The sequence below is a fragment of the Pristiophorus japonicus genome, chromosome 2 (genome assembly GCF_044704955.1).
Source record: "Pristiophorus japonicus isolate sPriJap1 chromosome 2, sPriJap1.hap1, whole genome shotgun sequence".
In the NCBI taxonomy this organism is placed as follows: domain Eukaryota; kingdom Metazoa; phylum Chordata; class Chondrichthyes; family Pristiophoridae; genus Pristiophorus; species Pristiophorus japonicus.
Genome location: NC_091978.1, coordinates 223,407,205 through 223,434,887, shown reverse-complemented (window position 1 = coordinate 223,434,887; position 27,683 = coordinate 223,407,205). Strand labels below are relative to the sequence as shown.

At 44.4% G+C, this 27,683-nt stretch overlaps 2 protein-coding genes across 9 annotated transcripts in view; one reads left to right on the top strand and one right to left on the bottom strand.

The window, feature by feature from the left end:
• Positions 1-23,864, bottom strand: enoph1 (enolase-phosphatase 1). Of its 4 annotated transcripts, none has more exons than XM_070870991.1 (7): positions 22,930-23,864; positions 17,649-17,830; positions 13,116-13,217; positions 6,702-6,904; positions 6,033-6,165; positions 2,849-2,972; positions 1-234 (listed from the first exon to the last, which is right to left on the bottom strand). In XM_070870991.1, exons 2-7 carry the CDS (start codon positions 17,730-17,732, stop codon positions 101-103), a joined length of 780 nt encoding a protein of 259 aa, XP_070727092.1. In that variant the 5' UTR covers positions 17,733-17,830; positions 22,930-23,864; the 3' UTR covers positions 1-100. The 4 variants fall into 4 exon arrangements, with proteins under 4 accessions (XP_070727092.1, XP_070727098.1, XP_070727101.1 ...); XM_070870997.1 differs by having other exon boundaries at positions 22,934-23,864; XM_070871000.1 differs by having other exon boundaries at positions 23,255-23,864.
• hnrnpdl (heterogeneous nuclear ribonucleoprotein D-like) overlaps positions 23,146-27,683 on the top strand; it is a 23,237-nt gene continuing 18,699 nt past the window's right edge. For 3 of the 5 annotated variants that reach the window (XR_011589877.1, XM_070870980.1, XM_070870972.1), the window contains exons 1-4: positions 23,151-23,636; positions 24,558-24,726; positions 25,997-26,158; positions 26,766-26,897. Coding sequence is in view for 3 of the 5 variants with exons in the window: in XM_070870980.1 (XP_070727081.1) it covers positions 23,515-23,636; positions 24,558-24,726; positions 25,997-26,158; positions 26,766-26,897 (585 nt within the window). In the remaining 2 variants the exon portion in view is untranslated. Of the gene's footprint in view, positions 23,637-24,557; positions 24,727-25,996; positions 26,159-26,765; positions 26,898-27,683 lie in introns of all 5 variants that reach the window. The other 2 variants (XR_011589868.1, XM_070870966.1) reach the window with 1 other exon arrangement.

The following is a 27,683-nucleotide window of genomic DNA, read 5'->3' as shown; positions in this document are numbered from 1 at the left end:
TCATGACTAAAACGTATTTATTGGAAATCTTTGTGGAGAAGTGATTTTAGTAAATTCTACTGCAGAACAGTTTTTCTTGTATTTTGAAGCTGCTCAGTTTTCATTTATGACCAGATAATAACAGTTCACTGAAGGAGGTGATAGAATGAGATACTTCTTCTTCTGTCAACTCTGCATTTCCAGGCCTCACCACAATAGTCACCCGAACTCCTGCCTGTTCTGCAGCTCTTGCCTCTGATAGAATTTAAAAAAAAGCAAAGTTAAAGGACCAGTATGTTTACAAAAATAAAATAATAAACTTATGGAAAAGTGATGACAAACCTTTTCATATGTTTGTAATTAAGTGCATTTATTTGCAATGAGTCACAGGACACAGGAGAACAAGATGAAGAAATTATGTGAGAATGACCTCAAAGTTGCACAGATTAGGCCATTGGTATTTTGTTTGCAAATATAAAAAGTTGCCAAACACTTTTCAATAAAGAAAATATCCCTTTAATCTTTTTTGCATTAAGTGAATGACATCCCAGTAGGTTCCTGGTGAGTCCTTTCTGCCTCAAAACTATGACTAGCCCAATTTTATAACTGTGGAAATAAAATCACAATGATCATCACCATTCACTGAACAATACTGTGTGTGGCCTGTTTATGTATATAGAAAATAGGTGCAGGAGTAGGCCATTCGGCCCTTTGAGCCTGCACCACCATTCAATAAGATCATGGCTGATCATTCACCTCAGTACCCCTTTCCTGTTTTCTCTCCATACCCTGTGATCCCTTTAGCCATAAGGGCCATATCTAACTCCCTCTTGAATATATCCAATGAACTGGCATCAACAACACTCTGCAGCAGGGAATTCCACAGGTTAACAACTCTCAGTGAAAAAGTTTCTCCTCATCTCAGTCCTAAATGGCCTACCCTTTATCCTAAGATTGTATCCCCTGGTTCTGGACTTCCCCAACATTGGGAACATTCTTCCCGCATCTAACTTGTCCTGTCCCGTCAGAATCTTATACGTTTCTATGAGATCCTCTCTCATCCTTCTCAACTCCAGTGTATAAAGGCCCAGTTGATCCAGTCTCTCCTCCTATGTCAGTCCAGCCATCCCCGGAATCAGTCTGGTGAACCTTCGCTGCACTCCCTCAATAGCAAGAATGTCCTTTCTTAGATTAGGAGACCAAAACTGAACACAATATTCCAGGTGAGGCCTCACCAAGGCCCTGTACAATTGCAGTAAGACCTCCCTGCTCCTATACTCTCATCCCCTAGCTATGAAGGCCAACATGCCATTTGCCGCCTTCACCGCCTGCTGTACCTGCATGTCAACTTTCAATGACTGATGAACCATGACACCCAGGTCTCGTTGCACCTCCCCTTTTCCTAATCTGCCGCCATTCAGATAATATTCTGCCTTCGTGTTATTGCATCCAAAGTGGATAACCTCACATTTATCCACATTATACTGCATCTGCCATGCATTTGCCCACTCACCTAACCTGTCCAAGTCACCCTGCAGCCTTTTAGTGCCCTCCTCACAGCTCACACCGCCACCCAGTTTAGTGTCATCTGCAAACTTGGGAGATATTACATTCAATTCCTTCATCCAAATCATTAATGTATATTGTAAAGAGCTGGGGTCCCAGCACTGAGCCCTGCGGCACTCCACTAGTCACTGCCTCCCATTCCAAAAAGGACCCGTTTATCCCGACTCTCTGCTTCCGATTGTCTGCCAACCAATTCTCTATCCACGCCAGTACATTACTCCCAATACAATGTGCTTTGATTTTGCACACCAATCTCTTATGTGGGACCTTGTCAAAGGCCTTTTGAAAGTGCAAATACACCACATCCACTGGTTCTCCCTTGTCCACTCTTCTAGTTACATCCTCAAAAAATTCCAGATTTGTCAAGCATGATTTCCCCTTCATAAATCCATGCTGACTTGGACCGATCCTGTCGCTGCTTTCCAAATGCGCTGCTATTTCATCCTTAATAATTGATTCCAACATTTTCCCCACTAATGATGTCAGGCTAACCGGTTTATAATTACCTGTTTTCTCTCTCCCTCCTTTTTTAAAAAGTGGTGTTACATTAGCTACCCTCCAGTCCATAGGAACTGATCCCGAGTTGATAGACTGTTGGAAAATGATCACCAATGCATCCACTATTTATAGGGCTACTTCCTTTAGTACTCTGGCATGCAGACAATCAGGCCCTGGGGATTTATCGGCCTTCAATCCCATCAATTTCCCTAACACCTGATAAGGATATCCTTCAGTTCCTCCTCTCGAGACCCTCGGTCCCCTAGTACATTCAGAAGGTTATTTGTGTATATGTTGATGTATATGGTATACTTAGGACAAGCAATTTGTAGTTGCAAGTGAAAAGAAAGAGCTGTATTTACATATCACCTCATATCTTTCAGAAACCTCGCAAGTGCATTAACTGTTATGAAGGCAAACGTGGCAGTGACTTTGCACACTACAAAAAATTGGTTAATCTGCTTTTGGTGACAACAGTTGGAGAAATGTTGCCTACTCACTAGGAGAAATCCCTGCACTGCTTCTGCCACTGGATAGCTAACCAGTCATTTGGTCAGCTCTTTTTTAAAGTCACTACCACAATCCATCATTACAAAATAATAGGTACTCTACATTGATTCCAAGACTGCCATTTTAAGCACCGCTAACATTCGAGATTTACTTCGACAGTCCCCTGGCAAGATCGTCGCACACTTCTCAACCTAATGCATGTCTTATCCTCTTGTATTTTTCTCCCCCCACAGAAATACTGTGGAGCACTCAAATAAGTTACAAAAACAAATACTTTAAATATTTAAATTTGTACCTTTAGTCACATCGGTTAGGAAAAGTATGTTATCTGTGGAACAACCAATGTTTTCAGCAATTCTTCTGTAGCTTTCTGCTTCCACTTTGGATCCAATCTTTGTGTCAAAATGGCCATCAAAAAGCTGAGAGGGTTAAACAAGTTTCTATTTACACAAGGTGCATCACTTTCACCTTCAGATATGGTACAGAACATGCACTTAGTTCAGACTTCGAATCCACCACCACTCTAAGCCATTGAACATCAATGGCTTGTTGCATTCCAGAACTACACAGATTCCAGTGGTGTTGTTTTACATTTAACTTATAAACCTACTCCCACCGCCAGTTATGACAGCTTTGGGAAAATTGACTTTTTTTTTGCCCGTTTACTCCCCTCCCAAGAGCATTGAAACCTGCTGGGGTACTGTTCCATAGGCACTGATTCTGTCCTCAGCTGTCATACACACATCACAACTTCCAGCAGAGGTTGCAGGTTAGTATTCAGGAGTGAGCATACTGGACAATTTTCTCCTTCCTAAACCAGAGGTGCCAAGAGCTGCAACTGTTGCCCCAGCTAAGTGAGCTAACTGATCACAGATTGGGAATTGAATCCGGGACCTAATGAAGGTCAGTATGACTAAAAAAACTTGCATTTATATAGTGGCATTCATAACCTCAGGATGTGCCAAAGTACTTTACAATCAATGACGTGTTTTTAAAGTGTCATTACTGTAGTTAGGAAACGTGGCAGCCAATTTGCGCTCAATAAGGACCTGCAAACAGCAATGTTACAATGACCAGTTAATGTTTTTATTTTAGGTGTTAGTTGAGGGAGAAATATTGGCCAGGCCAACAGGCAGAAATGAGCAACTGATTTGCATCGTTTGTGGGATCGGTTTTAATACCATGGAAAAGGGACCCATGACAAATTTTGCATTTTTACCTGAAGATCTAGCTATAGTCCCAAGACTGTTAAAAAGGTAGAAGGTATGTTTTTCATTGTTATTTTTGTTTTCCTGTATCATTTGCTGCATTTTACTCCAGGCATAAGTTTCTACTGCTGTGTTGACAATATTTTGCTTCATTATTCTTGGTTGCTGTTGGTTCTGACATAGTACAAAGAGGTGAGGACAAGTATTTCTTTGGGGGTTCTGAACATGCCGCATAACTGAAATGAAGGGGAGTTTCAAATGCAGTTGCAATAACCTGAAGCATTTCAGCCACACCACTCACTACCTAAGAGCCTGCTTTACAGACCATTCCAGATATACCTTCAGTGTCTCTGCTAATGCAATGACCTACATCATCATCATAGGCAGTCCCTCGGAATCGAGGAAGACTTGCTTCCACTCTTAAAAGGAGTTCTTGTATTGGACTGTTCAGCCACCTGAGAACCACAGACTCTGTCACAGGTGGGACAGATAGTTGTTGGGGGAAGGGGTGGGTGGGACTGGTTTGCCACAGGCTCTTTCCACTGCCTGCGCTTGATTACCTACATACAACATTTGGAAAGAATTCTTCCCACAGAAGTGTAGGTTACAGTAGCATGAAGCTCTCAAACTGATGAATCATTCCAAGCCACACAAGGAGACACCTACCACATCAGTGAAATCGGCACTGCACATGTGTATCAAGTGAGCACTATATTTACAAGGGGGAACAGCATTGCTTTTCCTGTGGAAAGAAGGTATCAGCTTGACAGGATGTACAATTTTATCTGGGTGGCAGATTTCACGAGTGGAAAGGTTTGCACGTGGTACCCATATGCATATATATATACACCTTCACGAAGATTAAGGGTTTGCACTCAATTAATGTTCAGGTGGTGTCTGGAAACACTGGGTGGATGATTCTAAGGAAAGCATTATCTGCTTTATCCATAGCTACTGAGCTCACTGAGAAACCCCCTAACAGCTGAGGAGCACCTGCTTCTCAGCATCGGTTTACTGTTCCTCAGCTTTCACATTCACCTTTTAAAAAGAGTGTGCCATGCAAGAGTACAATGATTGAACATAAGAATTAGGAACAGGAGTAGGCCATCTAGCCCCTCGAGCCTGCTCCGCCATTCAATAAGATCATGGCTGATCTGGCCGTGGACTCAGCTCCACTTACCCGCCCTCTCCCCGTAACCCTTAATTCCCTTATTGGTTAAAAATCTATCTATCTGTGATTTGAATACATTCAATGAGCCAGCCTCAACTGCTTCCTTGGGCAGAGAATTCCACAGATTCACAACCCTCTGGGAAAAGAAATTCCTTCTCAACTCGGTCTTAAATTGGCTCCCCCGTATTTTGAGGCTGTGCCCCCTAGTTCTAGTCTCCCCGACCAGTGGAAACAACCTCTCTGCCTCTAAGATCACCACTCATCCTTCTGAACTCCAACGAGTAAAGACCCAGTCTACTCAATTTATCATCATAAGGTAACCCCCTCATCTCCGGAATCAGCCTAGTGAATCATCTCTGTACCCCCTCCAAAGCCAGTATATCCTTCCTTAAGTAAGGTGACCAAAACTGCACGCAGTACTCCAGGTGCGGCCTTACCAATACCCTATACAGTTGCAGCAGGATCTCCCTGCTTTTGTTACTCCATCCCTCTCGCAATGAAGGCCAATATTCCATTCGCCTTCCTGATTACCTGCTGCACCTGCAAACTAACTTTTTGGGATTCAAAATGCACAATGCAAGGTGTGGCTTAATAGGCCCCACAGGAAATTATGAAAATTGATCAGAACACTTTACCTTTCACCAGCAACCGGTTTCCTTAGTTCCAATTAGAAACGAGGAACCTGGGTAATTGCGTTGACTTGGTATAACCTCCCTTGGTGCACCACCACCACCACCATCATAGAGTGTTATCGCTTGTCGCATGTCCCCAGTGAGACTTTCCAAACATTCAGTCCACTTTTCTGCCACCACCACCACAAGATTTTGCGCTTCTGGAGTGTCTACAGTGTAAGCTTTATAGGCAAGCTTTTCTCAGCACAGTCCAGGGATTGTACCTGGGATCTTTCTAGTCCGTATGTCTCAGTGCCTCATCTAGTGAATTGGTCCATTGACCTAGTAGGATTCATAATGCTTGAATTTCAGCACATTTAGGCTCAGCCTCAATCTCCAGTATGAACAAGGCCAAAACATTTTACATTTATGAATTGTTTATCCCTCAGTAACAGCAATGGGCAGGCACAGCAAACAATGGCTTCCTACCTCCAACAGGTCTCCTTCAACCGAATATCCAAACAGAAGTTTCTGAGCCTCCACGCTGCCTGAGGAATAGATGTACACCTTCTTGCCTGCCTTCGTCCATTCCTTAATAGCTGGAGCAACATCTTCATACACTCTGAATCACATTTAAAAAATGGAAATGTTGAAACACCAAAGTAATTCACCTCAATTAGTATCAGGTTGCCACATGTGTAAAAATTAGACATTGCTTTGTTCTGATTTTTTTTTTCTTTATTCAATTTTCTTTCTACTGAAAACATTGACTCTTGCAGGGTTCTGGTTTCATGGGTGCTGCAACCTTCTGGTACCTTGCCCAAGTGGCCATTTCCTCATTTGTAAGTCCAGTGAGCAAGAACTGGTAGGTTATCACGGCCAAGCCTGATCCAGTACTCACCAAATACATACATACATGCACACACCATTTTCCTCCTGGAATCACTGGATAGTAGAGGTTCTATTATGTTTCCCTTCCTTAGCCCAAAACCATGAGGTTAATTGTAATGTACTACCAATGCCTGAGCTGAAATTAGCAAACCCGATTTCTTGTTCCATATGACTCGCTTTCACAACAGAGAACGCAGACATTCTGAATCTAATTGTGGGATAAAATGCATTTTGCACCATAATATATACACATTTTAAATCACTTACTCTCCTTTCACCTCCCCACGTTCATAAGCTTCTCTCCACATGTGACCTTGTAGCTGTTTCAAAGCTGTCGTCTTCCTGTCCTGGGACATTTGCCACAAGATGTTGTTCATCACAGTTTGGATTGCTTGTTCCTTGTCAGCATTCTCCCCGGAGCATGTTTCTGGAATTTGCACTGCTCCGTCTAATTCCTTGTCATCTATAGCCTTAATGAATGAATGAACAAATTTCAAAAATTCTCCCAAGACTCTGAATACCGATTATTAAACGCAATCCACTTAATTGAATATGTTTTTATTTCATTATTTTTGTTGTTTATGAAGAAGGTTACTGCTTGGAAGTGGAACGGCCCTCATCTCCGCTCCCTCAAGTCCAAGGGGTTTGAACGAATATGGCGGACAAATGGTTTAGCCATTCACCGCCAGATCTGGCTAGACCACATCATCATCATAGGTAGTCCCTCAGAATCGAGGAGGACTTGCTTCCACTTCTGAAGTGAATTCTCTGGTGGCTGACCAGTCCGAGAGCCACAGACCCAGTCACAAGTGGGACAGATATTTCGCCGAGGGAAGGGGTGTGGGGGACTGATTTGCTGCACGCTCCTTCCGCTGCCTGCGCTTGACCTCTTCACGCTCTCGGTGTTGAGATTCGAAGAGCTTCCGGATGCATTTTCTCCACCTAGAGCGATCTTTGGCCAAGGACTCCCATGTGTCAGTGGGGATGTCGCACTTTATCAGGGAGGCTTTGAGGGTGTCCTTGTAACATTTCCGCTGCCCACCTTTGACTCATTTGCCGTGAAGGAGCTCCGCATAGAGCATTTGCTTAGGGAGTCTCGTGTCTGGCATGTGAACTATGTGGCCTGCCCAGCGAAGCTGATCAAGTACTGTCAGTGCTTCAATGCTGGGGATGTTAACCTGTTCGAGGACACTGATGTTAGTGTGCCTGTCCTCCCAGGGGATTTGCAGGATCTTGCGGAGACATCGTTGGTGATCTTCTGTACATCGTCTATGCCTCTGATCCATACAGGAGGGCGGGTGTTACTACAGTCCTGTAGACCATGAGCTCGGTGGTAGATTTAAGGGCCTGGTCTTCAAACACTCTTTTCCTCAGGCAGCCAAAGGCTGCACTGGCACACTGGAGGCGGTGTTGAATCTCCGCATCAATGTCTGCTCTTGTTGATGAGAGGCTCCCGAGGAAATGGTCCACGTTATCGAGGGCCGCACGGTGAATCTTGATGACTGGGGGACAGTGCTGTCCGGCGAGGACAGCCTGTTGGAGGACCTTTGTGCGATATGTGGTCTTAACATCCGTAAGACAATCAGGTCCTGCTCTCGTCTGCCAAAACTGTTCACTATTCCACAATCATCCTGGATTGCAAAGATAACCCCCTGGCTTCTCTTCTCTACTGCAAACGATCATCGTAAACTCCTCTCCCATCTCCTTCAACAATTGAGAGACACTCATGGACTTCTTTGTCACTAAGATTGAGACCGTTCGTTCAGCTGCCTCTGACGCTTCCCTCCCTTCCCTAGCCCATCGGGCCAAACTTCCTCTAAGGCTCCCCCCTGCCTTACCCCTGAACTCACATGTTTCTCTAGTTTCTCTCCCATCTCCCCTCATGCCCTCTGAGCTCAGCTTCTCCCCGATAGCCACCTCCAGTCCCTCGACCCTATTCCCACTAAACTGCTTACCACCCAACCCCCTTCCTTGCTCCCATGTTAGCTGATCGTTAATGGTTCTCCTCAGTTACTGTCCCCCTCTCCTCCAAATCTGCCACAATCACCCCGCTCCTCAAAAAACAATCTTTGATCCCTCCGTCCTTGCAAACTAGCGCCGAATCTCCAATCTCCCTTTCCTCTCCAAATTCCTTGAACATGTTGTCGTCTCCCAAATTAGAGCCTATCTTTCCCTGAACTCCATGTTTGAATCCTCCAATCAGGTTTCTGAGCTTTCCACAGTACCGAAACGGCTCTCAAAGTCACAAATGACATCCTATGTGACTGTGATAATGGTCCTTCTCGACCTGCCTGCAGCCTTTGAAACAGTTGACCACACCATCCTCTTCTCCACCATCATCCTGGGTGGGGCTGCACACACCTGGTTCCATTCTTATCTATCCAACCATGGCCAGAGAATCACCTACAATGGCTTCTCTTCCCACCCCCGCACTGTTACCTCTGGTGTCTCCCAAGGATCTATCCTTGGCCCCTTTCTATTTCTCATCTACATGCTGCCCCTCAGTGACATCATCTGAAAGCACAGCATCAGTTTTCACATGTACGCTGATGACACCCAGCTCTACCTCATCAGCACCTCTCTCGACCCTTCCACTGTCTCTAAATTGTCAGACTGCTTGTCAGACATCCAGTTCTGGATGAGCAGAAATTTCCTCGAACTAAATATTGGGAAGACAAAAGCCACGGTCTTCGGTTTCTGCCACAAACTGCGTTTCCTAGCCACTGACTCCATCCCTCTCCCTGGCAGCTGTCTGAGGCTGATCCAGACTGTTCGCAACCTGTGTGTTATATTTTACCCCAAGCTGAGCTTCTGATCACATATCCGAGCCATCACCAAGACCGCCCATTTCCACCTCCGTAACATTGTCCGACCCCTTCCCTGTCTCAGGCCACCTGCTGCTAAAACTCTCATTCATGCCTTTGTTACCGCGAGACTTGACTATTCCCTCATCATAGGCAGTCCCTCGGAATCGAGGAAGACTTGCTTCCACTCTAAAAATGAGTCCTTAGGTGGCTGAACAGTCCAATACGACAACCATAGTCCCCTTCACAGGTGGGACAGATAGTCGTTGAGGGAAGGGATGGGTGGGACAGGTTTGCTGCATGCTCGTTCCGCTGCCTGCGCTTGATTTCTGCATGCTCTCGGCAATGAGACTCGAGGTGCTCAGCACCCTCCTGGATGCACTTCCTCCACTTAGGGCGGTCTTTGGCCAGGGATTCCCAGGTGTCAATGGGGATGTTGCACTTTATCAGGGAGGCTTTGAGGTTGTCCTTGTAATGTTTCCTTTGCCCACCTTTGGCTCGTTTGCCGTGAAGGAGTTCTGAGTAGAGCGCTTGCTTTGGGAGTCTCATGTCTGGCATGCCCAGCAGAGCTGATCAAGTGTGGTCAGTGCTTCAATGCTGGGGATGCTGGCCTGGTCGAGGACGCTAACGTTGGTGCATCTGACCTCCCAGGGGATTTGTAGGATCTTGCGAAGACATCGTTGGTGATATTTCTCCAGCGACTGGAGGGGTCTACTGTACCTGGTCCATGTCTCTGAGCCATACAGGAGGGCGGGTATTACTACAGCCCTGTAGACCATGATCTGGGTGGCAGATTTGAGGGCCTGGTCTTCGAACACTCTTTTTCTCAGGCGGCCGAAGACTGCACTGGCGCACTGGAGGCAATGTTGAATCTCGTCGTCAATGTCTGCTCTTGTTGATAAGAGACTTCCGAGGTATGAGAAATGGTCCACGTTGTCTAGGGCCACGCCGTGGATCTTGATGACTGGGGGGCAGTGCTGTGTGGCAAGGACAGGCTGATGTCCTTGTCTTACGGATGTTTCGCGTAAGGCCCATGTTTTCGTATGCCTCAGTAAATACATTTGACTATGACTTGGAGTTCAGCCTCTCTATATGTGCGCAGACACAGGCAGCCTCAGTGTACTGTAGCTCGACGACAGAGGTTGGGGTGGTCTTGGACCTGGCCTGGAGATGATGAAGGTTGAACAGGTTCCCACTGGTTCTGTAGTTTAGTTCCACTCCAGCAGGGAACTTGTTGACTGTGAGGTGGAGCATGGCAGCGAGGAAGATTGAGAAGAGGCGATGACGCAGCCCTGTTTGACCCCGGTCCGGACGTGGATTGGGTCTGTAATGGATCCGTTGGTAAGGATCACTGCCTGCATGTCGTTGTGGAGCAGGTGGAGGATGCTGACGAACTTTTGGGTGCATCCGAAACGGAGGAGGACGCTCCACAGACCCTCGCGGTTGACAGTGTCAAAGGCCTTTGTAAGGTCGAAGGCGGCCATGAATAAGGGCTGGTGCTGTTCCCTGCATTTTTCCTGCAGCTGTCGTGCTGTAAAAATCATTCCAACCATTTTCCACCCTCCGTAAACTTGAGCTCATCCAAAACTCAGCAGCCCGTGTCCTAACTTGCACCAAGTCCTGGTCACCCATCACCCCTGTGCTCGCTGACCTATATTGGCTCCCTGTTAAGCAACGCCTTGATATTAAAATTCTCATACTGGTTTTCAAATCCCTCCATGGCCTCATCCGTCCCTATCTCTGTAATCTCCTCCAGCCCTACAACCCTCAGCACTCTTCTAATTCTGGCCTCTTCAGCATCCCGATTTTAATCCTTCTACCACTGGCTTCCGTGCCTTCAGCTGCCAAGGCTCTAAGCTCTGGAATTCCCTCCCTAAACCTCTACTCTTCTCTACCTCTCTCTCCTCTTTTACCATCTGCCCTATTATCTCCGTACGTGGCTCAGTGTCAAATTTTGTTTGATAACGCTTCTGTGAAGCACCTTGGGATGTTTTGCCACATTAAAAGGCACTATATAAATACAAGTTGTTGTTGTTGTTGGAATAAATTCCCATTGCAGGCACTCCTAGGTTAGGTATAGCTGTTTAAAGTCAGTGTCTTCTGTCATGGACATCTGTCATCTGATACCGATCCACATTGAAATAAAATGTTGAAACTGTGGCCCCTATTTTTGCCACGATTGTGCGCCGTTTTTTGGTGTCCAAATGTTTTTTTGGCATGAAATACTCACTCCAACTTTTGCCAACGTTTGGACACCTGTGCTGACCATGTGCGCTAGTTTAAAAATTTTTGGCGCAGACATAAGTCAAAACGGGATCGGGCGTTTATGTGAACTTCGATTTTGGCCGTCCATGATTTTTTTTCAGCACAGCACACACTGCCCAAAAGCCCCTCCAAAAAAAAACATACGTTATCTTAAGGAATCAGCGCGGGACACAAGAGGACAGGAGCGAGGCAGTAAGAATACACAATAAAATACCTTTTTTTTCCCCCACAGGGAACTCTTTTTGGAGCAAGGGAAGAAGATTTCCGGGCCGAAAGGACTGCTCCTCCCGATGCAATCCCGGGCCGAAAGGATTGCTCCCCCCGCTGCACTCCCCGGCCGAATGGCTCAGACCCCCACTCAGTCTTGCTCCCCCTGCGAGTTGAAGTTCGGGAGCGGGAAAGGCAAAAAAACAGGTAAAAATCCAGGGCAATAGGGGAAAAAAGTCTGGGAAAATTCCTCTCCGACCCATCCAGGTGATCGAAACTAGTCCAGGTCATCAGTCTGGCCATATTAGATTCATTAAAGTACTTACCATTGTATCGCGCCAGCCAACAAGAGGTTATCCAGTCTAATCCCACTTACCAGCTCTAAGTCTGTAACCCTGCAAGTCACAGCAATTCAAGTGCCTTGCCAAGCACCTTTTAAATGTGGTGAGGGTTTCTGCCTATACCACCTTTCCAGGCAACGAATTCCAGACCCCCACAACTCTCTATGTGAAGAAGCTTCCCCTCATATCCGCTCTAATCCTTCCACCAACCACCTTAAACCTATGCCCCCTCATAATTGACCCCTCTACCAAGGGAAATAGGCCCTTGCTATCGACTATATCCAGGCCTGTCAAAATTATATACACCTCAATGAGGTCTCCCCTCAGTCTCCTCTGTTCCAAGGAGAACAAACCCAGTCTATCCAATCTGTCCTCATAGCTAAGATTCTCCATTCCAGGCAGCGTCCTCGGAAATCTCCTCTGCACCCTCTCCAATGCAATCATGTCCCTCCTATAATATGGCTTTTACCTTCGTGACCAGTCTATCATGTGGGACCTTATCAAAAGCTTTGCTAAAGTCCATGTATACTACATCGTACACACTACCCTCATCGACCTTCCTCATTACCACCTTGAAAAATTCAATCAGGTTAGTCAAACACGATCTTCCCTTAACAAATCCGTGCTGACTGTCCCTAATTAATCCTTGCCTTTCTAAATGTAGGTTTATCCTGTCCTTCAAAATTTTTTCCAATAATTTTTGCACCACTGCGGTTAGGCTGACAGGCCTGTAATTACTCGGCCTATCCCTTTCTCCCTTCTTAAACAAGGGTACCACATTAGCAGTCCTCCAGTCCTCTAGCACCATGCTTGAATCCAAAGAGGACTGGAAAATCATGGTCAAGACCTCAGCTATTTCCTCTTTTGCTTCACTCATTATTGGAAACATCTCCACCAGCTTCTCAACACATTTCACCATTGTCCATTCAGTCCACCAAGGCAACAAGAAACATAGAAAATAGGTGCAAGAGCAGGCCATTCGGCCCTTCGAGCCTGCACCACCATTCAATATGATCATGGCTGAGGAGTAAAAAGCTAAGGAGTAACAATCTGGTCAGATTTACCTGTTTTCTCAAAAGCTCCACATCTTCCTGACATTCCTTCTCCTCCCAGTGTGCGTGGAGGTATCCCTTCACATTTTCTTTGACGTATGGAAACAAAACATCCTAGTTTTCAAAATACATACAATTCATATGAGTTTAAACACCACAAGGAGTACCAGTTTACACAGAAATAAATTGTTGAGAGATTTAATAATGGCTCACAAAGTGATTGTTACAAATCGCTGCACATTGCAGAAATCTAGATCTTTACAATAATTTTCATGTGCAATCGCAGCATTCTTTAATCTTCAGCTGAGCTTCCTACTCCACATTTGGGTTATCACCAAGTTCATCTCCAGAAAATATTGCTTGCCTACGTCTTTACTTCAACCCCTCTGCTCCTAAAAGCCTCATCTATGTGTTTGTCACTTACTTGCCACTCAAAAACTTCAAATAATTTAGAACTCTATGTCCACAAATGGTCACTAATTACATCTGTGCCCCAGCATATTGACTTTAATATCCTCGTTCCCCATTTGAACTCCCTACACAGCCATGTGGCACCCTGTTTGTGAAATATACAAGTCTCAGCCCACAATCTTCAATGCCCTGAATCTAGGCTACTGCTCCTCCACTTCACTACTGGAGAAAGATCTTTCAGCAGTTATGGTCCTGCCATCTGCAATAATCTTCCAAAACCCACTATGCCTTGCTACTTTTCCCTACGCTTCAAAAGTACTTAATTGGCTGAGAAGTTTTTTGGGTTGTCCTTAGGTCGTTACAGGCGATATATTAATGCAACTTCTTTATTTTTCACCTTGCCTACAAAACCTCTTTTTAAAAAAAAAACTCTTCAATGTCGTCCCCAAACTTTCTGCTCAGTATCCACCTTTGTCCCTTATAAAGTGATTCAAGACAACTGTAAGTTGATGTACACCAAACATAACAGGAACAGGAGTAGGCCATTTGACCCCTCAAGCCTGCTCCGCCATTTAATATCATGGCTGATCTGATCATGTTCTCAGCTCCACTTCCCTGCCCGCTCCCCATAACCCTTTTTCCCTTATCGCTCAAAAATCTGTCTATCTCCGCCTTAAATATATTCAATGACCCAGCCTCCACAGCTCTCTGGGGCAAAGAATTCCACAGATTTACAACCCTCAGAGAAGAAATTCCTCCTCATCTCAGTTTTAAATGGCAGCCCCCTATTCTGAGACTATGACCCCTAGTTTTAGTTTCCGCTATGAGTGGAAATATCCTTTCTGCATCCAACTTGTCGAGCCTTCTCATTATCTTATATGTTTCGATAAGATCACCTCACATTCTTCTGAACGCCAATGAGTATAATCCCAACCTACTCAACTTATCTCCATAAGTCAACTTTCTGTTCTCGGGAATCAACCTAGTGAACCTTCCCAAAACAGCCTCCAATGCAAGTATATCGTTCCTTAAATACAGAGACCAAAACTGCATACAGTACTCCAGGTGTGGCCTCACCAATACCCTGTAGAGATGTAGTAGAACTTCTCTGCTTTTATACTCTATCACCCTTGCAATAAAGGCCAACATTCCATTTGCCTTCCTGATTACTTGATGTACCTGCTTACTAACTTTTTGTGTTTCATGCACAAGGACCCCCAGGTCCCTCTGTACTGAAGTACTTTGCAATTTTTCTCCACTTAAATTATAATTTGCTTTTCTATTTTTTCTGCCAAAGTGGATAACCTCACATTTTCCTACATTATACTCCATCTGCCAATTTTTGCCCACTCACTTAGCCTGTCTATATCTCTTTGCAGATTTTTTGTGTCCTCCTCAATATTTGCTTTTCCACCCATCTTTGTATCATCAGCAAACTTGGCTACATGACATTCAGTCCCTTCAGCCAAGTCATTTAGATTGTAAATAGTTGAGCCCCCAGCACCAATCCCTGCAGCATCTCACTAGTCACCATTTGCCAACTGGAAAATATCCCAATTCTCTGTTTTCTGTTAGTTAGCCAATCCTCTATCCATGCTAATATATTACCCCCAATCCCGTGAACTTTTATCTTGTTCAGTAACCTTTTATGTGGCACCTTATCAAATGCTTCTGGAAATCCACTGGTTCCCCCTTATCCACCCTGCACGTTACATCCTCAAAGAACTCCAGTAAATTTGTCAAACATGATCTCCCTTTCATAAAACCTTGCTGAATCTGCTTGATTGAATTATGTTTTTCCAAATGTCCTGTTACTGCTTCCTTAATAATGGACTGCAACACTTTCCCAACGACAGATGTTAAGCTAACCGGTCTATAGTTTCCTGCTTTGTGTCTGCCTCCTTTTTTTTTTTTAAATAGGGGCGTTACATTTGCGGTTTTCCAATCCGCTGGGACCTCCCCAGAATCCAGGGAATTTTGGTAGATTACAACCAATGCATTCACTATCTCTGCAGCCACTTCCTTTAGGACCCTAGGATGCAAACCATCAGGTCCAGGGGACTTGTCCATCTTTAGTCCCATTATTTTACTGACTACTACTTCTTTAGTGTTAGTGAATGTATTGGTTTCCTACCTTCCTATAGCCCCTTGATTATCCCCCATCGTGAAGACCGATACAAAATATTTGTTCAAAGTCTCTGCCATTTCCCTGTTCCCTATTATTAATTCCCCAGTCTCATCCTCTCGGGGACCAACATTTACTTTAGCCACCCTTTTCCTTTTTATGTACCTGTAGAAACTCTTACTATCTGTTTTTATATTTCGTGCTAGTTTACTTTCATAATCTATCTTCCCTCTATTATTTTTTTAGTCATTCTTTGCTGGTTTTTAAAAGTTTTCCAATCCTCTGGCCTCCCACTAGTCTTGGCCACATTACATGAACATTTTCAATGCATTTTGCGTACAAAGAAAGCCAACTCACATCTCTCAGAAACATCTCAAAGCACTTCATGTACAATGAATTACTCTGAAGTGCAGTGACTGAATCTATAAATTACCTTGTAAAGTTTAAATATATATGCACTATGAATTAAACTGTACTGTAGGAGACAGAGAACTCAACCAGTCACTGTAACTTCACGTAAAGTAATTGAGTCCCACTTCCAGATGGTATATACATATAATTATTGTTCTTTAACAGCCCTACAGAATGACCCTTGTCCAGTAAGTATTTAAGATCACTGGTAGCCAAAATGACAGGTAAATGCACCACAACACCCAAATCTCTTGACAAGTTACAACACACCCAACTCCTGTCACGGTTAAAATTAACAGGGGATGTGAGCAAGGGCAGGATTCAGCAGTTTGTTGTGGAGAGAGTCATGCTGTTCCATTAACAAGAAGCCTCAACAATGCTCGCCTGGCCACCCTCCATAAACTTGTGCTCATCCAAAACTCTGCTGCGCATATCCTAACTTGCACCAAGTCCCGATCACTCATCACCCCTGTGCTCGCTGACCTGCATTGGCTCCCGGATCAGAAACGCCTCAATTTTCAAATCCCTCCATGGCCTCACCCTCCCTCTCTGTAAACACCTCTAGCCCGACAGCGGTCCGAGATCTTTGCGCTCCTCCAATTCTGGCCTCTTGCGCATCCCAGATTTTAATCGCACCACCATTGGCAGCCGTGCTTTCAGCTGCCAAGGTCGTTAACTCTGGAATTCCCTCCCTAAAACTCTCTGCCTCTCTCTCTTCCTTTAAGACACTCCTTAAAACCTACCTCTTTGACCAAGCTTTTGGTTACCTGTCCTAATATCTCCTGATGTGGCTCTGTGTCAAATTTTGTTTGATAATGCTCCTGTGAAGCGCCTTGGGATGTTTTACTACGATAAAAGCGTTATATTTGTAACAGAAAAATGCTGATTGGGTCCCCTTGATCACATGACTGATTGTGTCTTCTCCTCCAAGGGGACCACCCAGCAGTTTCTCTGGAATGTGCCCTGCCTACGTAATCAGTGACTTTGCAAAGTGTAATTCGAGCCATTCTGACTGCTGACCCCAGATAGGAGAGAGCTCACTCTCACAGGTTAAGACCCTCCCCATGTCCTGCCCCATACCAAGTTCCTGCCCCCACCCCTCACTTCCGGCTTCCTCGTCGGGAAAGTGACCAGCATCCTGTAGAATTTAAACTAAGGTACCAGGAATACTTAAAAAGCACAAGATTTTGAGCTTCGAACTAAAAGAAGAGAACAGATGTATGAATGCTCTCTGCTAAAATCTATCCAGATCTAGAGTGCAAGTGCGGCAGTTTATTTCTCCGAGAAATGAAACAATGACCATTGCCCCGGAACCTCATTTTAGATATGTAAACCTCAGTATTTTAACAATTACTGCTAGCTGTCTGGAGCAGCCACCCTTGCTGCTGCTCAGGAAGACGCCAATACTGTGCTGGTACAGCAGCAGCTGCCCGGAGGAGCCACACGTGGTGGGGAGCGGCAGCGCTCCTGACACAAGAAGTCGAGCTGTGGCTCAGTGAATGGCGCCCGGTACAGCGGGGAACAAGCACCCTCCACTATTTACCCCTTAAAACAGGTGCCTCATGTTGTAAAGTTACCGCACGCGTTCTCCCCTTTACCTTTACAAAGGAGATGGGTGTCGTAGTCCCCTCGATATCCACCAGAAACACACGCACGGCTGCAGGAACACCAGTCGCCACCATGGCCGTGGATACACAGCGCTTTCTGACAATTGAAAGCCGGCCAGTCAGCAGCTCATCTCACCTTAAAGGGGCCGGCGATCTGTTCGTCGGCATAAAATCTAAAAGGGAAATCAAGAACCTGTCGTGAGGTTTTGTTCCCAAACCACTGGAATTGTTGATTTGATTTTTTTTAAATACGTTAAAAAGGCTCGTCATCAAGTTGGATACATTTAGTAAAACAGTTTAAGGCAGAAGACCGTTGGTCCATCTAGCCCATCTATTCATAGCGGAAGGAGCGCAGGGCAAACCAGCCTCACCCATCCCTTCCCTCAACAAATGTCTGTCCCACCTGTAACAGGGTCTGTGGCTCTCATATTGGACTGTTCAGCCATCAAAGAACTCACTTTGGGACTGGAAGCAAGTCTTCCTCGATTTCGAGAGACTGCCTATGATGATGATGATCATCATAGCATTTCCTTTGGTACATTGCTAATAACCCAGGATCCCATTTGTTTACAAGAACCTGTCTTTTTCCTTCTTCACCTATTTTCTTGTACTTAATTTGTAAATTTGACCCAAAATGCTTAAATTATGTACAAGGCCGAAAAGGTTACTTGGATCCAATTTATCCAAACGTTTCATCGTTTTAAACACCACTATCATAGCCTGCTCTCAATCTCTTTTCAGGACAAAAATTGAGGGTAGTAATTCCCTTATTTTCGGGATCAACCATACAATCCTTGTCTGTATCCCCTCCAATAACTCAATATCCTTTTGAAATAGGGAGACCAAAATTGCACCAACATTCTGTTTGCTTTTTTAATCACCTGAGAACATTGTGCTTATGGTTTTAGTGACCTGTCCAGTAAGACCCCAAATTTCTCTTACTTCAATATCTCAAGTATATTCCTAATTTAGCCAAATCATCCTTCCCTATTCCAAATCTCACAACTTTACATTTCCCTATATTAATTTGCATCTACTATCTCTCCATCCACTGATTGAGCTTTGGAACTTGTGTGCATTGAAGTTCACCCCCTCCATAAACTTGAGCTAATCCAAAACTCTGCTGCCCGTATTCTAACTTACACCAAGATCCATTCATCCATCAGCTCTTTGTTCGCTGACCTACATTGGATCCCGGTCCAGCAATGCCTCAATTTTAAAATTCTCACACCCATGGTGATGGTGAATGGTGATGAAGGAGTTTGAGACGTGGCTGATAGAAATGATACTATATGACTGCCAAGACTGTTGCTTGACCAGTCTGTGTGACAGCTAATCAATTTTGGCCTAAGTCCCCAGATGTTAGTGAGGATAACTTTGCAGGGTCGACTGGACTGGGTATGTCTTTGTCATGTCCGAATCTGATGGTCGATACTGTACGGTTTTATTCTTATTGTAGTTTTTGTAGCAGTTCGATACAACTATGTGGCTTGCTAGGCCATTTCAGAGGGAAGTTAAGAGTCAATCATATTGCTGTGGATCTGGAGTCACATATAGGTCAGACTGGGTAAGGTTGGCAGGTTTCCTCCCCTAAAGCACATTAGTGAACTAGTTGGGTTTTTACAACAATCAGATAGCTTTTTATTCCAGATTTATTTAATTAACTGAATTCAAATCCACAAGCTTGAACATGTCTCCGATTACTAAAGGCCTCTATGCATAACCACTATGCTACCATACCTGATGACTTCATGTCTCATTCAGATGATGATTAAGGATAAAGGTGGCCATTTGGCCCATTTAGGTATTTCCAAGAGAAAAATCTTATAATTTCACTCCCACACCCATTGTTGCATTTAATTCAGGCCAGGAAAGATTTTTAATAAAATCTTTGGCCCCTTTACATAGAGGGTGAGGAGGATTGTATTGTGTCTGTGTGGAGCTCTCAATACTGGCCCAATAGTGGTCAGATGCCAGTTTCCAGCATTGGCACTGCTCGGCCCCATGCAAACGAGAACCCACAAACTATAATACAATTAGCTCCAGAGGATACTGGCAGGCACAATACCAGCAGTTACACTAGGAATGCATCCTGCACATTTTCAAAGTTATATTCATACAAGTTTAAGAAAGGGTAGAGGCGTCAGGTGGTTAAAATGCTAATAAGGTAGTTTTGATGTTGTTTTCCCAATGACTATAAATAATAAGAAATTTGTTAGCCTGTCTTGGCAGTTGCTCAACAGCTCACACTCATTGTGCTAGTGCCAGCTGTGGCTCAGTGGGTAGCACACTCACCTGAGTCAGAAGGTTGTGGGTTCAAATCCCATTCCAGGAACTTGAGCACATAAATCTAGGCTGACACTCCAGTGCAGTGCTGAGGGAGTGCTGCACTGTCGGAGGTGCCATTAAACTGAGGCCCCATCCACCTCCTCTCAGGTGGATCTAAAAGATCCCGTTGGCACTATTTCGAAGAAGAGCAGGGGAGTTATTCCCGGTATCCTGGCCAATATTTATCCCTCAATCAGCATAACATAAACAGTTTATCTGGTCATTATCACATTGCTGTTTGTGAGAATTGCTGTGCATTGGCTGCTGTGTTTCCCACATTACAAGTAACTACACTTCAAAAGTACATCATTAGCTGTAAAACACTTTGAGACATTCGGTGGTCGTGAAAGGCGCTATATAAATGTAAGTCTTTCTAGGAATTCTCAGTTCCTTTTGGCTAAGAACAGATGATATAAAAAAAATAGTCATTTATAATGTATTGTTGCAAGAACAATGAAGTCAATCAAAAGCTGCGAGGAGGTTTAAATGCAGGAGAATAGTTAGAAGTTACTTTAGATGTTGCATTGGCTCCATGGTCACACTTTTGTCTTTGAGTCAGAAGGTTGTGGGTTCAAGCCTCACTCCAGAGACTCTTAAGTTGACAGTACAGTGCTGAATGGGTGCTGCACTGCCAGAGGTGCCGTTTTCTAATGAGATGTTAAACCGAGGCCCTGTTAACTCTCGCAAGTGGATGTAAAGATCCCAAGGCACTATTTAAAGAGGAGTAGAGGAGTTCTCCCTGGATGCTGGCCAATATTTATACCACAATCAACATCACTCGCTCGCTCTCCCCTCTCCCTCTAATCTTCCCTTCCCACCTCTCCTCCTTCCCTCTCCTCTTCCCGCCCACCCCCAAATGAAGCTGGGCAGGTGGAAGGGATATCAGTGGAAGAGCATTTTGGTGCTAGTTCATAATTCAGTTAGATTTAGGGTAGTTATGGAAAAGGACAAAGATAGACCAGGAATAAAAGTTCTCAATTGGGGAAAAGCCAATTTTGCTAAGCTAAGATGGGATTTAACCAAAGTGAACTGGAAACAGCTACTTGAAGGTAAATCAGTATCAGAGCAGTGGGAGGCATTCAAAGAGGAGATCCTGAGGGTTCAGAGCAAGTATGTTCCCACAAAGAAAAAGGTGGCACAAACAAATCTAGAGCTCCTGGATGTCAAGGGACATACAGGGTAGAGTAGAGAAAAAAAGGAGGCTTATATCAGATACTGAAGGCTCAATACTGCAGAAACTCTGGAGGAGTATAGAAAATGCAGGGGTGCAATTAAAAAGGAAATTAGGAAAGCAAAGAGAGCATGACAACATTTTGTTAAGTAAAATCAAGGAAAACCCAAAGATGTTTAATAAATACATGAAGAGCAAGAGGATAACTAAAGAAAGAGTAGGGCCTATTAGAGACCATAAAGGTAATGTATGTGTGGAGGTGGAAGATGTGGGTATGGTTCTTAATGAATATTTTGTGTCTGTTTTCACAAAAGATGCAGACTTTGCAATTAGGGAGGAGTGTGAAATATTAGATGAAATAAACATAGTGAGAGAGGAAGTATTAGGGGGCTTAGCAGCTTTGAAATTGGTAAATCCCCAGGTCTGGATGAAATGTATCCCAGGCTATTAAGAGAATCAAAAGATGAAATAGCAGAGGCTCTGATCATCATTTTCCAATCCTCTCTGGCTACAGGTGTGGTCCAGGAGGACTGCTAACATTGTACCTTTGTTTAATAATGGAGAAAGGGATAGACCGAGTAATTACAGGCCAGTCAGTGGGAAAATTATTGGAAAATACTCTGAAGGACAGGATAAATCTTCATTTAGAAAGACATGTATTGATCAAGGACAGGCAGCATGGATTTGTTAAGGGAAGGTCATGTCTGACTAACTTGATTGAATTTTTTGAGGAGTTAACAAGGAGGGTCGATGAGGGTAGTGTGATTGATGCAGTGTATATGGATGCCATTACATGGCAGATTGGTCACGAAAGTAAAAGCCCATGGGATCCAGGGCAAAGTGGCAAGTTGGATCGAAAATTGGCTGAGGCAGGAAGGAAAGGGTAATGATCGATGGGTGTTTTTGTGACTGGAAGGCTGTTTCCAGTGGGGTGCCGCAGGGCTCAGTACTAGGTCCATTGCTTTTTGTGATATATATCAATGATTTAAACTTGAATGTAGGGGGTATGATTAAGAAGTTTGCAGATGATACAAAAATTGGCCATGTGGTTGATAATGAAGAAAGGTGTAGACTGCAGGAAGATATCAACGAACTTGTCAGGTGGACAGAACAATGGCAAATGGAATTCAATCCGGACAAGTGTGGGTTTAAGCATTTGGGGAGAGCTAACAAGGCAAGGAAATACACAATAAATTGTAGTACACTGAAAAGTGTAGAGGAACAAAGGGACCTCAGAGTGCATGTCTACAGATCCCAAAAGGTAGCAGGTCAGGTAGATAAGGTGATTAAGGCAGCATACGAAATACTTGCCTTTATTAGCTGAGGCATAGAATACAAGACCAGGGAGGTTATGCTTGATCTGTATAAAACACTAGTTAGGCCACATCTAGAATACTGCGTGCATTTCTGGATACCACATTACAGGAACGATGTGATTGCGCTGGAGGGTAGAGGAGATTTACAAGGATGTTGCCTGGACTGGAGAATTTTAGCTATGAGGAAAGATTAATTAAGCTGGTTTTGTTTTCTTTGGAACAGTGGACTTTATTGAGGTGTATAAAATGATAAGGGGTCTAGAGTGGATAGGACCTATTTCCCTTAGCAGAGGGGTCAACAACCTGATTTAAAGTAATTGGTAGGATGTTAAGAGGGGATTTGAGGGAAAATTTCTTCACCCAGAGTGGTGGGGGTCATTGCCTGAAAGGGTGGTAGAGGAAGAAACCCTCACCACATTTAAAAAGTACTTGGATATGCACTTGAACTGCCGTTTACCTACAAGACTACGACCAAGAGCTGGAAAGTGAGATTAGGCTGGATAGCTCTGTGATTGTGTGATGTGCTCTCCCCCAGTCTGGGCGGCCAGGGTCCACTCCATTGTCGCCCGTGTTCTGACTGGTGCCGAGTCTGCGCAGTTGCTGCGCTCCCGGCTCTCCCCGGCCTCGAGCCTCGTGATCCGCAGCCGCTGGTCCGTCCTCCCCCCCCGAGAACCGCTGGGCCCTGGGCCGGGAGCCGAGGGCCCGCCAGACAGTCGGCGCCCAGCACAGCGACACAAAGAGCGGGGCCGGCCGGTCGGCCGGCGGGCGGCGCGGAGACTCACGCGATTGGGCGGCGGGCGGTCACGTGGTGACTATAAGAGGCCGCCGGCCGGGTTCCCGGATTTCTCCCTTTCTCTCCGACCGCCATTTTGTAGCGTGAGTCGAGCAGCAGCGGCGGCGGCGCCAGCTCGGTCCCAGCAGCGTGCGAGAGCCGTCAGAGAGCGCCCGTATCTCGGTCACCGCCTTCCTCCTCTTCCCCACCCTGCCCTCAGCCCGCGGGACTCCGCCCAGGCGAGCACCGCCAGAAGGAATCGCTCCCACCATGGACCCACAGTACAGTTACAACCCGCCGTCTGCCGGCCTCATGGAGCAGAGCATGGCGGTGTCCGAGGAGTTCCCCGAAGGAGCCAAAATAAACGCCAGCAAAAACGAGGAGGACGAAGGGTGAGCGAGTCCTTGCGGCCTGGAGTCTGTCTTCATGTTCCCAACCCCACCCCCGGGCACCGGCCATTACCATCAACAAAAAGGCCCGTTAACTCTCCGGCCGGAGGGCAGTTACCTCCCTCTCCTCTTCCCCCACCCCAATGAGCCTGGGGGAGGGGAGGGGAGCCCCCGCCAGGTGCGGAACTCTGCCCGCCCGCGTGCTCCCAATACCGGGCCCGGAGCACGGGCCGGTCGCAAGCCCCGCCTCTTGCTTTCCTTGAATTTGCTTTTTGTGCGTGTGTGAGAGAAGAGTACAGACCCGCCCCGGATTGGCGCCCACGGTCTAGTTTTTTTTTAAATTGTCTGTTGTTCCGGGTTTTCCTTTCTGTTTTTTGTTTATTTGGCTCCATACGTAGCGCAATGACTCGGCGCCATGCTGTGTGTGACCTAGTTTCAGTATCTCTCCTCCCCGCGTCTGTCTGCTTTCTGTTTGCGGTTGGGTATTTCTTGCAGTGGAGGAGGAATGCGAATGTGGCCTCGCTGGTTCATCGCTGAACTCGCCAGGCTTTTCGTTAATCGCTTTCCCGAGATCTTGAACATCGGTGAATTGTTGCACCGCGTTGAACCCATTTTTCAAGATGATTACAAAATAAAGCTACGGCCTCGTTCGTATCTTGATACTTTATTTGGCGGGGAAACCCGACAGACGTATTCCATTTTGTAATAAAAATGTAACACATTCATAATATATAGCGTTCAAATATGAAAATACGCCACCAAAAGACGTGGAAACGAACAACTTCTCCACCAGGCACTATAACCTGTTAAGATCACTTGAATAAACTTGTTTAACTTTTACTATATGTTGCAATTTGTTTAATTATAAATATCGTATTAAAATAACAGGATTGTCAAGGTCACTATACATATTATTGTTCACAGAAAAATGTTCATTGGGGGTCTTAGCTGGGATACAAGCAAGAAGGATTTGACAGATTACTTGTCCAGGTTCGGTGAAGTAGTGGACTGTACCATAAAGATGGACGCGGTGACGGGGCGGTCAAGAGGATTTGGTTTTGTACTATTCAGAGAACCTGCAAGTGTGGACAGGGTAAATTCTAATACTGCTACAAATCACATCAAAATGTGTGTGTGTCTGGATAAAAGTTGTATTGGGAAATGTTTACAATAGAATGTTACAAATGGGTATCAACTCTTTGAAAATCTGAATATCCAGTTGTGACATTTACAAACACAAACCTTACTGAGCTGTAGAATTTGGTTTCCCTCTTTTGGTTGCAGTGTTTAGTGAAATCAGTAGTTTTTCAAGTATTTACGATGTCCTAGTTCGGATGTGCTACTGGTCTGGTACTTGATTCATGCCTTTTCTGTAAGTAACCTCAACCTCAATTGTGTTAAACCATCCAGTGGTGGGAGGGATGTCTCATTTGTTTTGTTTCTTGGGGGTACTCCATAATTATTGAGGGGGGGGGGGGGCGGTGAGAATGTTCCGTGTGCAACTTTACATATTGCAAATAGTGGCTATGCAAGAGTTAGCTTGCAGAAAGCTGTCTGGATATTCACTTGCAGAATGCTACTTCAAATGAGTTAGAATGCAGTGATTTATACCTAAATTCTTTCGTTGCATATATGAACTATAGTTTACTTGTGAGAATTTTGTTCAAAACTCAATCCATTTTTGAAGATATTTGTTGTCAGCAGGGAATGATACCAAGAAGCGTGCAGTTTGTGTTCTTGTGGCACTGACCTCTGCTTTTCACCCCAGGTCATGACTCTAATTGGCAGGAAGCTAGGTGAGTAAAGAGCGGATGTGATCATTTTAAGTACACAAATGTGCTTTTTGTTATTGATCCCCGCTGGGAAAAATATATTGGATTGAGGTAGGAGCTTCTCCTGTGCACCTGAATCTGACCTCTGCTGCAGAAGTTTGACTATCTTCATAGCTTATGGTACCAGAAATGTATTTAAACCAGGCAACTATTTTGGTTCCTACTTGATGTGATTGGGGTACAATTTTAAATAACTATGAATTTGCTAAATTTCATAAGGCCTTGATATTTTAGAAATGCTCTTGAAGCTGGAGAGGGTTGGGGGATGTAACACAGCCAGTATTTCTGCTTGTGTTGCTATAGATGAGTGAGCACTGAACTCAAAACTGGGACTTAAGCAGAATGGAAGAACTTCAGAGATCAAGAGTTCATTTTCCCCATCTACTTGTCATTTTTGTTATCACAAATACTTGCAAACAATACCTGACCGTTTTTAAATAAGGTTCAGTCAGTTATTTTGATATTGAATAAGTATGTATAGTTTCTGAAAATTGTAGTTTTAGTACAGAAACTGTTCTTAAACTCTTGTAGGTCTTGGAACTGAAGGAACACAAGCTGGATGGGAGGCTCATTGACCCTAAAAGAGCAAAGGCAATAAAAGGCAAGGAGCCAGCTAAAAAAGTTTTTGTTGGTGGCTTAAGTCCTGATGTACCAGAAGAAATGGTTAAAGACTACTTTGGAGCATATGGAGAGGCAAGTTGTAACTCATAATCTCAGTGGCAGAAAGAGTTTGATGTAAACAGCCACCATTTGTACTAAATATAGCTAGCTTCTATTTTTAGGCCTGTCAAAAACCTGCACTGTAATTTAGAGGGACTACTTCGCTGATGTTCACAGGCATAGTGTGCTTCTCTCTGCACATACAATAAATAAAAACTTATGTATGTTGTTGTGTATTAAAATGCATTGGGGAAATGTTGACTAGGGTTTTCTATTATTACTTGAAGCTTTACTCAAAAAAATTATGGCACAGAAAGCAATAGTAATATGGATGATAAATACATGCTCACTGTGAAATTCACAGGGTACCCAATTTTATTGTGAGGTTAGATGGAAATGTTCGTTTGTGAAGTTGCTTAATTTAAAATTATTTGATCATTCAACTATTTTTAAGCTCTAAATTACCACTTTATGGTGTTATGCTTAATTTGAATTGTTTGATTCAATTTTTGTATTGGAAAAAACAACTTAAAATTTTGTTAATGAGTATATTGTAGTTTCTTTAAATAGTGAACTGAACATGACTTGGAACAGGACTGTGTACAAAGACTTGAAATATACCTGAATGGTTCCCTTGTAGATTGAAGGTATTGAACTTCCCATTGACAACAAGACGAATGAACGAAGAGGATTCTGCTTCATCACGTTCAAGGAGGAAGAACCAGTAAAAAGACTCTTAGAAAACAAGTATCATAACATAGGATCTAGCAAGGTATGTCCAATAACGTTTGTAATACAATTCCAGGGAAGCGCATTTGGGAGTCGGACACTTGTTTTTTTTTTCCAACTACAGTAACGTGCATTTATATAGCACCTTTAGAGAGGACATTCCAAAGAATGCGGTATTGATGACTGAATCCATAGCTGCCAATGGTGAGGTGAAGGGGATGTGCACAAGAGGCTAGCGTCAGGAATGGACAGCTTAGACGAGAGGTGGAGGAGGCTACAGAAATGGGGAAGTGAGAATCGTTGGAAGGATTTAAACACAAGGATGAGAATTTTAAATAGGTAAAGGGGGGGGGGGGGGCGGGGAAGGAATGTAGTGTGTGTTTGGACTTCTTTCTTACCAAGTATGTAAGATGCCCAATTAGATGAATCACTGCTGGAGCTAGTAATGGGAAATGAACCAGAGCAGATAAGGGAAGTAAGAGTAGGGCAACATCTAGACAATAGTGCTCACAACATAATGAGGTTTAAGGCCAAGATTGAGAAGGACATAAGAAATAGGAGCAGGAGTAGGCCATACAGCCCTTCAAGCCTGCTCTGCCATTTAATACGATCATGGCTGATCCGATCAAAGACTCGGGTCCACTTGTCTGCCCGCTCCCCATAACCCCTTATAGCCTTATCGGTTAAGAAACTGCCTATCTCTGTCTTAAATTTATTCAGTGACCCAGCTTCCACAGATTTGCAACCCTCAGAAGAAATTCCTCTTCACCTCAGTTTTAAATGGGCGGCCCCTTATTTTAAGATTATGTCCCCTAGTTCTAGTCTCCCC